Source organism: Mauremys reevesii, linkage group 8 (genome assembly GCF_016161935.1).
Source record: "Mauremys reevesii isolate NIE-2019 linkage group 8, ASM1616193v1, whole genome shotgun sequence".
NCBI lineage: Eukaryota > Metazoa > Chordata > Testudines > Geoemydidae > Mauremys > Mauremys reevesii.
Genome location: NC_052630.1, coordinates 8,078,323 through 8,091,449, shown reverse-complemented (window position 1 = coordinate 8,091,449; position 13,127 = coordinate 8,078,323). Strand labels below are relative to the sequence as shown.

The 13,127-nt window shown below is 41.3% G+C and overlaps 1 protein-coding gene across 8 annotated transcripts in view; it reads right to left on the bottom strand.

The window, feature by feature from the left end:
- Positions 1-13,127, bottom strand: part of ADAMTS2 (ADAM metallopeptidase with thrombospondin type 1 motif 2) — a 352,434-nt gene that overhangs the window by 44,890 nt on the left and 294,417 nt on the right. For all 8 annotated transcript variants that reach the window (XM_039486343.1, XM_039486339.1, XM_039486340.1 and 5 more), the window contains 4 exons: positions 7,778-7,934; positions 5,289-5,394; positions 3,593-3,736; positions 932-1,064 (listed from right to left, as the gene is read on the bottom strand). In XM_039486343.1, coding sequence (XP_039342277.1) covers positions 932-1,064; positions 3,593-3,736; positions 5,289-5,394; positions 7,778-7,934 — 540 coding nt within the window. The remainder of the gene's footprint in view (positions 1-931; positions 1,065-3,592; positions 3,737-5,288; positions 5,395-7,777; positions 7,935-13,127) is intronic.

Sequence of the window (13,127 nt, the reverse complement as noted above, 5' to 3'; positions counted from 1 at the left end):
CAAGCACCCTTTTTCTTAAGGCAAAAACATTACAGAGAAAATGTAATAGAAACAATTAACAGATTTAAACACACACTACACACACCAGGAGTCACCCATCAGTCGTATGGGACCCTAGCAGGCCAAAGTCTTTCCAACCCTTCTGCAAGGGTTGAGGCTGCCCTTGGAGAGAAGGTCCTGGATCAGAAAGAAGACCCCGAGTTAGTTTAAATGAAGATTTGTTATGCCAAAAGCCCTTCCTTTGTCTATTGGTATCGGGAAAACCCAGTTTGAAGCAGGATATGCAAGCCTCCCCAAGGGTGGTAGCTCTCTGGAGGTGTTTACAGCTGAGTGATTTACCTTAATCACCCCATATTGTTATTAGTTCCTGGAGGAGCTAAACACAACCCTCCCAACCCATCAGAACTGCATATAATCCCTGGCCCACAGCGATACATAAATCATTCATAACCTTAATCCAATGTTTCCCCAAAGATACTGCATGCAGCTGCAATATCTGTCACATATATTACATTACTCATGACAGCAGTATATATTGTAATGAATAATTTCTTTGTAATGTTCCCTAGTGCACTTTAATGTAGCAGTAGGTTAAAGTGTCCTGCAGAACCCTTAGTGTGCACAAGTCGGGTCTACGTGGACCAACTAATATGCAACTCATTAGTGCACTTTAGAAATCACACCTTCATAGTCCACATTACTGCTCTGTGTAGACAGGCCCTTAGATGCAAGTAACCATTTCCAGTGTTTTCCCCGTGTTTATTAGATAATCACTGATTCCCCCCGCCCCGCCATCAGGGTGTTTTTATCAGTGTTTATCCATTAAAACCTAAAATCAGAAGCCCTAACTATAATGTCCTTATTAAGGCCATTTCAAGGACAATTACAACACTCCTGGATGAGGAACAGCAGAACTCAGCTAAGTACTTACAGCTGTGCACATCATGTAGCCCAAACCAAAATCAAAACGGCACTGCTCATTCATGGAGTAGTGAATTCCTGGCAGCTGGGGAAGGGAAGGCCAATCATGTTCAAAAGGATCATCACGCAGACAATCATAGGAACTGCAGTAGGCAAAAATTACAGTAACAGACGGGAATGTGAGACTTTTATAGCATTTATGGTTTCTTTAAATTTTCATTCCAAACAAAATACAGAGTATAATTTCTCAGATACTGGTTCATAAAGAACAGTTAGTATTTCAGTTATGCTTACATGGTATTTACCATGCTGTATCTGCATTTAACATGGGACAGCATTCGACCTTTTATTTTTCTTATGTCTTTCCATTATAATTTCCATTTAGCTTGCAGGTATATTTCTGTAACTCCCCAGAGTCCCTATTTGAAAAGAATCAAGAAAGAATCCTCTACAAATGAGGCTGAGAAGAAAAGAAAAGATTTAATTAATTTTCCATTTGTGGAATTTCTTCTTGCCTGCTGCCTTTCAAGTAAAGCTTAGAAGCAAAAGTCAGGACTGCCACCCATGAATATTGCTGAGCTCCATAATAAATTCCTATACACTAGACCAGGAGAAGCAAGTTCACATACAAGCAAATGTACTTTTTGGCCTTTGCTTTATTAAATTGTAGGGCTGTTCCATCTTTATATTTCTTTTGACAGCTTTCCTCTCTTTACAAGATTCTGACAGGGCTTCCTTCCTGAGAGAGCGAGCGAGCGTGCGTGCATGTTTGTTTGTGGGAGGGAAGAGGTGTTCCTATTATAGATTATCCTGGTATCTTAAATACTTGTATGTACCCACTGCAAACACATTGCCTACAATGAACTTGAAACATACATGGGGAAGACTCCTGGAGCACAGAGGATCCAGAAATAATGGTTGACTATGGTGTAACTGTGAATTTCATAATTTCAAATCTACTTTCTCAAGTGTCTCATGGTGGACAGTATCCCTGCTATGTTCCTATGTAATCTAGTATTATCTTGCGACATCACAAAATTAGTTAAATTTAACAAACTCATTTCTCTGTTTTTATGGCCATTATTTTCCTCTCATGTTTTCTGCCATATTCACAAAAGTAGTTCTTTGGCTGTAAAAAATGGTAACCAAAAGTCCATTTAGGATCAAAGTCCTTGTGGATTCTGTAGAAAGACTGGGAGTGTCCTAGATCTGGCAATTATTCAGGTCACTCTAATTATCTCAATGAACAAAGGACAGAATTTTGAGTCTAGGTCTACTTTAGAATACGACATCATACTCTTCTCTTATCTGTGCAATATTTTTATTCATAGAAGCAATTTACTGTACCCTGTGCTTAAAATATAAATCAGAGCTCTAGGCCAGATTACTTTTATTTAACACAAATAGCTTAAAGGGACTTAATTGAAAAATCACACTTTCCCCTCATAATTTTTTTACATATTGTTGCCAAAAGTAACACTTCGTATACTTGGAGCTAAGACCGAAGTGTACTGTCTGTTCTTATCCGTTTAATATCTGATGTGTTCTTTATCTGAGGACTGTATATTAAATTGACTTCAGATACTGTAACTTAAAAAGAAGTGAGAAAATAAAGAGTGGTTTCTTTTAATTGGTTTATTTTGTGTATTTCGCAACTTTTTTCTAGGCATTTTCAGAGTTTCCCGGTATAGTCAGTTAATAGGTTTCCCCCTGTTGTTTGTATGTCTTTCACACAGCAACCAGAGAGTAAAAAAGATTTTTTATAAAATAGGAAAAACGCATCCATTGACAGGAGGACACAGAAGCAGACGGAGTTCTTTTTTTATTCGCTTTTTGAAACTCAGTTTCAAGTTGATGGTTTCCCTTTAAAGAGGAAAGGAACATAGAGAAGGCTGTTAGAAAGCATGGGAAATGGACTGGCCTTTGTAATGACAGGGTATTTAAAGATAAAGTAATCACAGAAAGAAAACCTTAGGGCCAAATTCTTCCTTTTGGTGTTCTTGAAAGGCTGCCACTGATCAGTGGGAGCCCTGCACACACATCCAAGGGCACAATTTCCTCCTTAAGCATCACAGTACAATGCAACTGGCTCAGCACAGCTTTAGAAGTTGGAAATGCTGCTGATGCATACTGCTACTAACCAGAATTGCAGTCAATTCTCCAGCTACACTCCTGTCCCTGTTCTTTTATTAGTTGTCCCCCGCAATTAGTGGGTTTCTGAGGCCCTGTGGATCCTCCCCGTAGGCTGAGGGGGGGTTCCGTTAGCATGGGGCGGGCTTCTGCCCGCCCCGTTTCCCGGAAACCCAATAGATACCCTTAGAACTGAAGAGTGTTACTCAGATTAATGAGACAGGTTTTCCATCAGCTGCAGGGTGGGAGGAAGCAAGTTGGTAACAAGACCAGTAGTGATATTTGCTTGCAGATTCTAGGATGACAGTGTACATATTATCAAATTTCAATAACAATAATAGCTGTAATTAAATGAATAGTCAATCTGAGCCTTTGTTATTTGCATCTCCTGGAAAAGTGTCTTGTTCCCAGCAGGATGAGGTTTGGGGTTTTTTAAAACCCAGTCTTAGTAGCTAATAAAAGCACAAAGTTCAAATGAGACTCTCAGAGGGGCTTTTAAAAACTTTCTAGCCAAAGACAGTCAGCTTCATAAGTTACTCACTGTAGATATCTGTTCAGCTCTTGTTGGCTACAGCGAGACCAGTGGAAGCGATGGAATGCAGCCTGGACAAGAGGCGCCATGATGCTCCCCATTCGGACCTCATCCCCACACCTGTTGCCCTGGCCATCATGCTCCATGCCTAATCTAGAACAGAAGACAGGAGAACAAACATATTTTCATCAAGGATAAAATCAAAAGCCCTAAGTGTCTTAGGATCTTTAATCCCACTGAAAGTAAATGGGATTTTGGTTCTTAAGTGACTTAGGAAGCTTTTAAAACTTTCACCCCAAGTGACAGCAATTTTTTATTCCTTTTTGCTTTATTAAAAAAACACAAAATGAAACCAATCTTCCCTCTTGCCCTTTGTTAGGGGTTTCTACTATATTTTTTCTGAGAATGAAATTTGACTGATACCGGGGTCTTCTTTCGGGGGAGACAGCACTGATAACTAACTGTACGGTAACACGTTCAGACTAAAGGTGATTTCAAAAGCTAAAGACATCTTTAATGATGTATCATCTATTCTGGTCACATGTTCCTAGCTGCTGAAATGCTGAAGCCAAAGGTTAGTGATATGAGAACCAAATACATGTAGGTATCAATTCTGTGTTCCTATTTAATTAATATGCACTGTAGGATTCACCGGACTCTGACAAGTGTTCTTAATGTAGGAACAGTAAAGCCCCGTTCAGTGAAAAGACTTCTGGGATTTGTGATTCCACTGCGGAGATGATGGCATCTAAATGAATGTGCTTTATTCCTGAAGAAACTGAGTCATCCTAAAATAACCAAAAAGATTTACCAAAGAGTCCTATGGCACCTTATGGATGCATCTGACGAAGTGGGTATTCACCCACGAAAGCTCATGCTCCAATATGTCTGTTAGTCTATAAGGTGCCACAGGACTCTTTGCTGCTTTTACAGATCCAGACTAACACGGCTGCCCCTCTGATAAAAGATTTACCAGCTCCCTGCCTGGACACTGGTTCTTACTACACAAGCAAATAAAATAGTTGTATTCATCAAATGAATGTATTAGGAAGTGGATGTAGCTTCAGTTGTTGGCATATGTGATTATGCTGGAACATGGGGGGAGGGATAGTTCAGTAGTTTGAGCATTAGCCTGCTTAGACCCAGGGTTGTGAGTTCAACTCTTGAGGGGCCATTTAGGGATCTGGGACAAAAATCTGTCTGGGGATTGGTCCTGCTTTGAGCAGGGAGTTGGACTAGATGACAGGTCGCTTCCAACCCTAATATCCTATGATACAGTGTACCCTCTATGAGGTGTTATACAGTATTTCTAGAAGGTCATGCACACACAGAAGACATGACTATATTTACTGAGAATTGCTTTCGAGAGTCATGTCTTCCACTATAGCAAATAAATTATTTTGCAAACAATAAATACTTTGCTCTTCTGCCAGGAGATCAGAATGCATTTTGTAGGCCTTAATCAGTTTAGCCTCAGAATGCGCCTGTGACATAGGTAAGCATGCCTCCATTTTACAGCTGCAAAAACTGAGTGTGTTAATGGCTTTATCCAAGGTCACAAAGGAATTTTTTGTCAGTGCTAAGAATGGAATCTAGGCCTAACTCTTTAGTCTTGTGTCTTAAGCACCAGGACACACCTTCCCAATGCCACAAACAGTCCCCAGCATCAGAGACATAATAAGATAGGACCTTTTAAAGTACTTACACGTGCCCAGTTTCATGGGCCACCACAAATGCAGAGGAAAAACCATCTTCATGGTTGAGGGTACAACTTCGCACAGGATGACACATTCCAGTAACTGGAGCATAGCCTAAGCAGAGAAAGCATGACTCAAGAAATAAGTGACTCTAGGCGAGAGAATGTTTATGAGAACTCTTTACACAACACCTTCATCTAATCTCTACTGCTGTGGCACTTGCATTCTTGCAGCAGCACAGAAATGGTACTTACAGAAGTGTCACCATCAGGCTTCCAGAAAGGGAGCAGCATAGTGCTAGATGTCCTAAACCAACATGTCCTCCTAGACCCACTTTACACTATTCACATTTAAAATTAGTTCTTAACAGCCACATAGGGCTTTACATTATTCTAGGCACTGAATGAATATTAAGGGCCAAATTCTATCCTGAACTACATTGTGGACTATCTGGGCCCTAAATACTGAATCCTCATAACAGCCCTGTGATATCAGCAAGCAAGCATTATTATCTCCATTTTGTACAGATGGGGAAACAGGCACAATAAGGCTGAACGACTTCTCCAAGGCCACATAGGGTATGGCTACACAGCACTTAAACACCCCCGGCTGGCCCTGTCAGCTGACTCTGGCTTGTGGGGCTCGGACTGTGGGGTGTACACATTCAGGCCTGGGCTGAAGCCCGAGCTCTGGGATCCAATGATGGGGGATGGGCCTACAGCCTGAATGACTACAAGGTGATTTTAACCCCACTCCCTGAACCCCACAAGTCCGAGTCAGCTGACCTGGGCAGCTACAGCCATGCTGCAGATTTTTTATTTCAGTATAGATATACCCATAATGACTGAGCAGCAGAGCTGGGTTTATGACCTACAAATTTCTGATTCCTAGCCCCATGTTCAAACCAGTAGACCACATTGCCACTACTACGTTATAATGCTGCTAGAGTATTTCCCCTTGTTCTCAAATAATATTGAGTAACGATTTTTCTTGTGTGAATGCAGGCTGTTTAGTCTTGAGACACATGGGTCTTTACATCAGAATGTAACAGTATTTGAGATTCAACTCTAGGCATAAATGTTTGCACACTCACTACACCTTGTTCAACACTACACTACCTAGCAGATAACCAGTCACATGTCTACTGAAGACAATGCACACTAGGAATAAATACATTCATGTTATGCTGGGGTACATGGTGCCTATCTAGAAGAAACATAAAATCTGGCTCCAAGTCAATCAAGTATTATCCCCTGTGAAACAAGCACATTAATTTCCTAGATCATGCATGGATTGGATACAACTGAAATACTGCTTTGAAAGGTACCAAGAGATCTCTGCCCTGGACTTTTAATCATGTGCTCCCACTTCTATAAAAGACAAAGTCTGGCTGTTGAACATTTATTTTCACAGTTCACCAAGAATTCAGTGTAATCTCCTTTAAAGCCATTCTGGACCTTGTCTTGTGAACAGGGGCGGTTCAGGCCCCCTCCAGGCACGCCTGCGGGAGGTCCACCGAAGCCACGGGACCAGCGGACCCTCCGCAGGCAAACCGCCGGAGGCAGCCTGCCTGCCGTGCTTGGGGCGGCAAAATCCCTAGAGCCGCCCCTGCTTGTGAAGGGGTACAGAGAGCGAGGACAAGGACTCTACTCTAGCATGACGTCATAGGGGCTTCATACAGTTCAAGTCCTCAGGGAGTAGGTACCAAGAGTGCTCTTGGCCAATGCCAACAGTGGCACTAGTCAGTCCAAATGGAGTGGGGAAGAGCCTCACGCTCTCTAATCGGCCAGCAGAATGATTCCACAAGGGAGCTGGGAGCGCAAGCTAAGCCCTGTAAAGGGGTAAAAGCTGGGGCTACTCTTGGCCAAGCTGTTCTAGGCCCCTTCAGTAATAAGCATCTATTAAGGCACAATATTTCTGGGAGCTCCTGCTGGAGTACTACAATGACTACTCTGGAGCTGTGCCTTAAGGCACAATTACTCCTTAGCTTTTGGGAATCTTTAAAACCTCATATAATAAATATATACACATACACATACACACACACACACCCCTCTACCTTATATACCTTACATACAGGGATCAAAGCAATAAGATTTCTTTGGCTTGAATAAGAGTAAAGCCATGTTCCTAGGGTGACCAGATATCCTGATTGTATAGGGACAGTCCCAATATTTGGGGCTTTGTCTTACATAGGCTCCTATTTCCCCCCTGCCCCCATCCTGATTTTTCACACTTGCTGTCTGGTCACCCTACATGTGCCCCACAATAATGGTATTGAAATAGAGAGGTAAAACAATGGGGACTGAAACAGTTAGAAAGGAATGCATTCCTAGCATAGGTCACCTGAAAACGAATAGCACTTGGCAAAATACTCACACTAAGGATAAATGTTAGTGGCTCCTAAGCTAAATTAGCTTTTTCTGAATGGTGAAAGAAACCCCAATCAGTAACTGTAATATTTATAAGACATTTTATCACTCAGCATATACCTTACCTTGCATGCCAGATGGACCAAAATCCTGCCTTGTGAGAAAAATAGCATGGTCATGATACTCTGCATGTGCAGTGTCAGGCTTCTGTTGTAGATAGGCCCAGCGACATACATTCTCCAAACTCTGGGAAGGGTTCCCAATCTCTATTAAGCTCATAGACTGGATATTCAAAGAAGAAAAATATGATTATTTCATCGTTTCATAGATTATAAGGCCAGAAGGGACTATTAGATCACCTAGTCTGACCACCTGCATATCACAGACCCTTACATTTCACCCAGATATCTCTATATTGAACCCAAAATCTTTAGGTAGACCAAAGCATTTCAGTCCAATTAACTTTGGCCAACCTTTCTCAATTTGTTACCTTTGAAAATATGCTTAGACATCTGTTCAAACATTGTATGAAAGCTCCATTCATGTTAAAGAAAATATTGCAAGAATAAAACTTATTGTATGAACTATGTATGGAAATATCACATGTCCATTCACACATTAGTTATGGCATTTTTGACATAATTCATGTTGCCTACGATGTATTGCAAGAAAAGTTCACAGTTAACTTAGTAACAAACTTATGAGACATGTATTACCCTCTATTTAATCAATCTATATGTAGGCATGTCCCACTGGATTTGAGATACTGAAGAGTCTAATGTAGTTTACTGTACATAGAATGTAGAGCTGGAACATTCTCATCCAGTTATCTTCCTGACAGTGCATGATTGTTCCTCATTATACATTTCCTATGATTTCATCCAGGCTAGTTTTAAATATGTCAAGGAATGTGGCTTCCATCAAGTCTCTTGGCAGATTATTCCATAGGCTGCTAGATCTCACTGTCAGCAACTTCTCCTGATATTCTGCCGACATTTTCTCCTTCTTATTGCCAAATTATCTGCTAACTTCAGCAGAGTCACACCAGCAGAGAGTTTGGCCCATAGACTATAGAGATGGAAAACACCTGTTTGGCCTTACTTCTAATGCTAATAAATAAATAAATAATAAAGCGTCATGATGACCAGTGTTCCCTCTATTTTTTCCCGCCCATTTTCCTCTCCATGATGTGCACCAATATGGAGGTGATGTGTAACAAAATTCATGTGGTGGGGGCAATGCCGAGGGGTTCAGAGTGTGGGAGCAGGGTTCAGGGCTGGGGCAGAGGATTAGAGGGGGTTCCAGGGGGGGGCGAGGATGAGGAGTTTGGGGTGCAGACTGCCCAGGGGCTATGGTGGGGAGAGAGGGCTCCCCCCAGCTCTCTCTCCCTGCAGCAGCACCTGGGGAGTGAGGCACCTCTCCCCCAGCCATGGCAAGTCTGAGGCAGGGGTTGGGTTGGGGCTGGGGAAGGGGGAGGGGGAGGGGTTCCTCTCCCCCGGCCATGGCAAGTCTGGGGCAGGTCAGGTCTGTGCTGGGGCCAGCGGGGACAGGCGTCTCTGCCTGCTGTGGCAGGTCCGTGCTGGGGGAGAGGCATCTCTCCCCGCCTCAGCCCTGAGCCCCTGCATGAGGCTGGGATTAATAGGCAACTACCCGGCCACTCAGCTTACAGGGAATTTAGCAGGCCACAAGTCCGGAGATGAATCCAGTGTAGTCTATGTTGTCATCACTTACACCTTCTTCTGATCTCTCAAGGTGAAATCCTGGCCCCATTGAAGGCAATGGCAAAACTCGTAATGACTTCAATGGGGATTTCACTGCATGGTCTACGTGACACAAACTCAGGCCAGGTTGACACTAAAGAGTCAGGTTGACTCAGCTAGGTCGCTCAGGAGTGTGAAAGAGCCACACCCCCGAGTGACATAGTTAAACCGACCTACCCCGGGGTGTAGACAGCGCTAGGTTGATGGAAGAATTCTTTCATTGACTCAATTACTACCTCTCGGGGAAATGCATTAACCACAGCGATACAAGAACCCACCCCATCGCTGTAGTGAGTGCCTACACTGAAGCGCTACAGCAGTGCAGCATTCCTAGTGAAGACGTAACCTTAGACTCACTTAGGAGTAATTAGTGGCCTATAACTTCAGTCTCCTCATTGATTAAAATTTTCGTCTTTGCTAAAATTTAAAGCATTTAAAATTAAAATGAGTCAGGGCTTCTGCACTCTCCACTCACCAGAACAAACAGACATATTCTCTGTCCTCTGCTACCATTTATCTTAGATTCAACCTTAAATGACTAATCTGAAATGGAACCTACCTACTCTGTGAAATAATTGATTAATCCACAGAAGCGGTCTACTAACACATTCCCTCTACAGAAGCTGTGGATGGCATTTCACTCTCTTTTTACCCTCCAACATTAACATTTGGTTAATTATAGCTTAATTTAGCATTTGATTAAGAAATTTGTGAAGAAACTAAATCTGAATCTCCAGTTCAAGCTTGTTTTTGATGCCGGGATGATGATAGCAGTCTTGTTCTGAGTCTGACCAATTATGACATTAAAAACTCATGTCTCTGCAGGAGGCCTCCACCATAGTATCTGAAAATTTCCAACCAACTGTCCCTAGTGGTGAAATGCCTGGGTAATCTGTGTTGGCTCCTCTCAGTTGCTGCATAAAAAGTTTCACAATTTCTAAAGTCTTCCAGCTACTCCATGAATAAGAGTACACCAATCAGACTGGATTACCAGCCTCACAGGTAGCAGAACCATGGCTTGGTGGGGAGTAGGAAAGAACTAATGTTAAATCTTCTCTTCTTGAGTTTCAGTCAGTGTCACTCACTGAAGTGCTGAGGGAGTTTCCAATTACAATTTGCATATTGGGTCTTTGTACTTCTTGGCGGGTGAAGTTTAGAAGGGAGATCATGGGTCCATTATAGGTGTATTTGGAAAGCAAGGTGATAGCAATTCCTTAAGAAGGGTTTGTACAGCGTCTGCTTAATGCTCCCGCTTCCCCCCGCACACACACACATCTTTTGTTGTGGCCAATCTTGCAAATTATCACCCTGTCCCAGAAACTGCATTTTTGGGGGGACATTTCAAAAATCTGGTTTTGTTCCAATTTCGAATGGAAACAAATATTTTGAAATTTCCTGCAAAATGAAAATCCCCAAAATTTTCATTTTGGAAAATTTTCATTTTGGAATTTACTTTATGTTTTTTCTAATTTTTATATTTTATCATTATAATTATTATTTTACATTATTTCATGACAATATATTACTTGAAATATTCTATTATTTTTATTTTATTTTAAAAATAATTAAGGGCAGATGCTACTCAGTACTGATTGAAATATATTTTCCAGATCAAAGTGTCTCCTGTCAGTGTTGTAATGTAATGTAAAAATACAAAAATGAAAACCTATATCATAAAATTTTGGAATTTTGAAACAAAAATTTATAATTTTCAAAAAAAAAAGTTTCCAAATAAAAAATAATCATTTCAATGTTTTTTTTCTTTCTTGGGAAATTTAATCAAAACCATTTCATTAAAAAAATTGGTTTAGTCAAAACAGCTTTTTCCGACAAAAATCTATTTTGAATTTTTTTCCAACTAGCGCTATCTAATGTGAGGCTACTAGAAGAGTTAGTAAGATGACACCCTGTTCTATGTCTCAATTTCATCAGCTCTGGATGGTGCAATTACTTACCAATCATGCAGCCCAAGTTTGGAATTTGGACAAGTTAGTTGGCTAAGACTCATCCAGGATAAGAAAGGAGCAATTGGAAGAAATGGCAGATTGACGGAATATGCGCATGACTTTTTAATCAGCAGTGCAAGGGGACAGAGGAGTTAACAGTGTTTTGTTGGGCCTTTGAATGCTATTGGCTATCCAGTTAGGTGCAATGGCTAAGTGTGCTTTTGAAGTCTGCACTTGCCAACAATTAATTCAACTCATCCTACATCTGAAGACCACTTGATAATGGCACAAAATATAGCCATCCGCTCATTAAGCAGCACTTCCTATGGGGAACATATTATACCTGTGCTACCTCGTAACCACTTAGGTGATTCAAAAAGAGTCAATGTTTGTCAGGTGTGGTGTAAAGGGTAAATATCCTTGGATGAGGGACAAAAAAAGGTATTTTAGAGTCCAATCTTAACATTTGCTTTTTTAAAAATAACGTTTTCTTAAGCATTTCAGGCATGGTATATTCAGTGGTGTGCAGTTAATACTTATGAAAGGTTACTCTATGTGGGATGATATAAAATGGATGACTAATTGATCCATCCTGTGTCTTCCAAAATTTGTATGAAACACACATGTGAACTCTGGCCTTCCATTTGCACAAGTAATGTTGCTAGGACAACAATGTTACCATAACAAGAGCCACAGCAATGTAATTGTACATACAGTACTATAAACTCTTATCATTCCAAAATACTTAATGGAGAACAAAAACTAGTTTGTGCCAAAAATGAGAGAAAATAAATGCGGTTTATGTTTAGACATAAGGATGCATTTGTCATTTCTTCTAATCCAGTACAGAGTACAGGAGAAGGGAATTCCTAAAAGAGCTGTGGGGGGAAATACTGGACTAGGTAAAAGAATGGCCTGCCAAACTGACTCCTGGACTTTGGCAAAACAAGAATGTTGAAGCACTGGAAGCTTTGACAACAACAGATTAATAAACCAGGTAGATAGTTTGGATTCAGACATCAGAATGCCTTACATAAAAGATATGGTGCAAATAAGCACTTATAACACAAACTCAAACACCCAGTGACAAGTCCATTAAAGGGATCGCCACTGACATCAGTAGGGAAGCTATGATCTCAGTTAGAAGGAAGGATATCCATACAGGGAAACTATTTGAGAGTCCACATTGGGGACAGGAAACAGTCCACTTTCTTCACTAAGACATAATAATTATATTCAAAGGTCTTTGAGCATTGGTCCACTGGTCACTACTCCTTGTTCACCACAGGGTAGCATCAAGCAATGGGAACCCTGGCTGGTTAACAGAGGGTGCCTCTCCTGAATAACTGCTTTTTGCTATTTAGCAAGGATTCCCAAAACAGATGAGACAAGGGGGCATCACAGATTCTGCTAGGTTCCTGGGATCCTCCCAGACTCCTGGAGTCCCACTAGGATCTCAGAGTTATTACCTCCACCCTGCTGAAGAGAACTCCTTAGAAATCCATGGGAACCATAGGGATGTGTTGCAGATGGGACATGAGATATGGTGGAGATGGGTTCACGGAAAGACTTGATGGACTTGGGGTTCCCAGAAGCTGAGATACCAAGATGCTACATAACTCTTTATATTATTTCCCATTGTAGACAAGAGGTGAGTTTCCCCCATACCCAGGTAAGGCGACTATGAGTTAAATTGGTCCCTGTGCAAAGAAAATGGGATTCTGAGGATTAAGAAAAAAACCAGGGGTAGAAACAGACTGGGCAGAAAA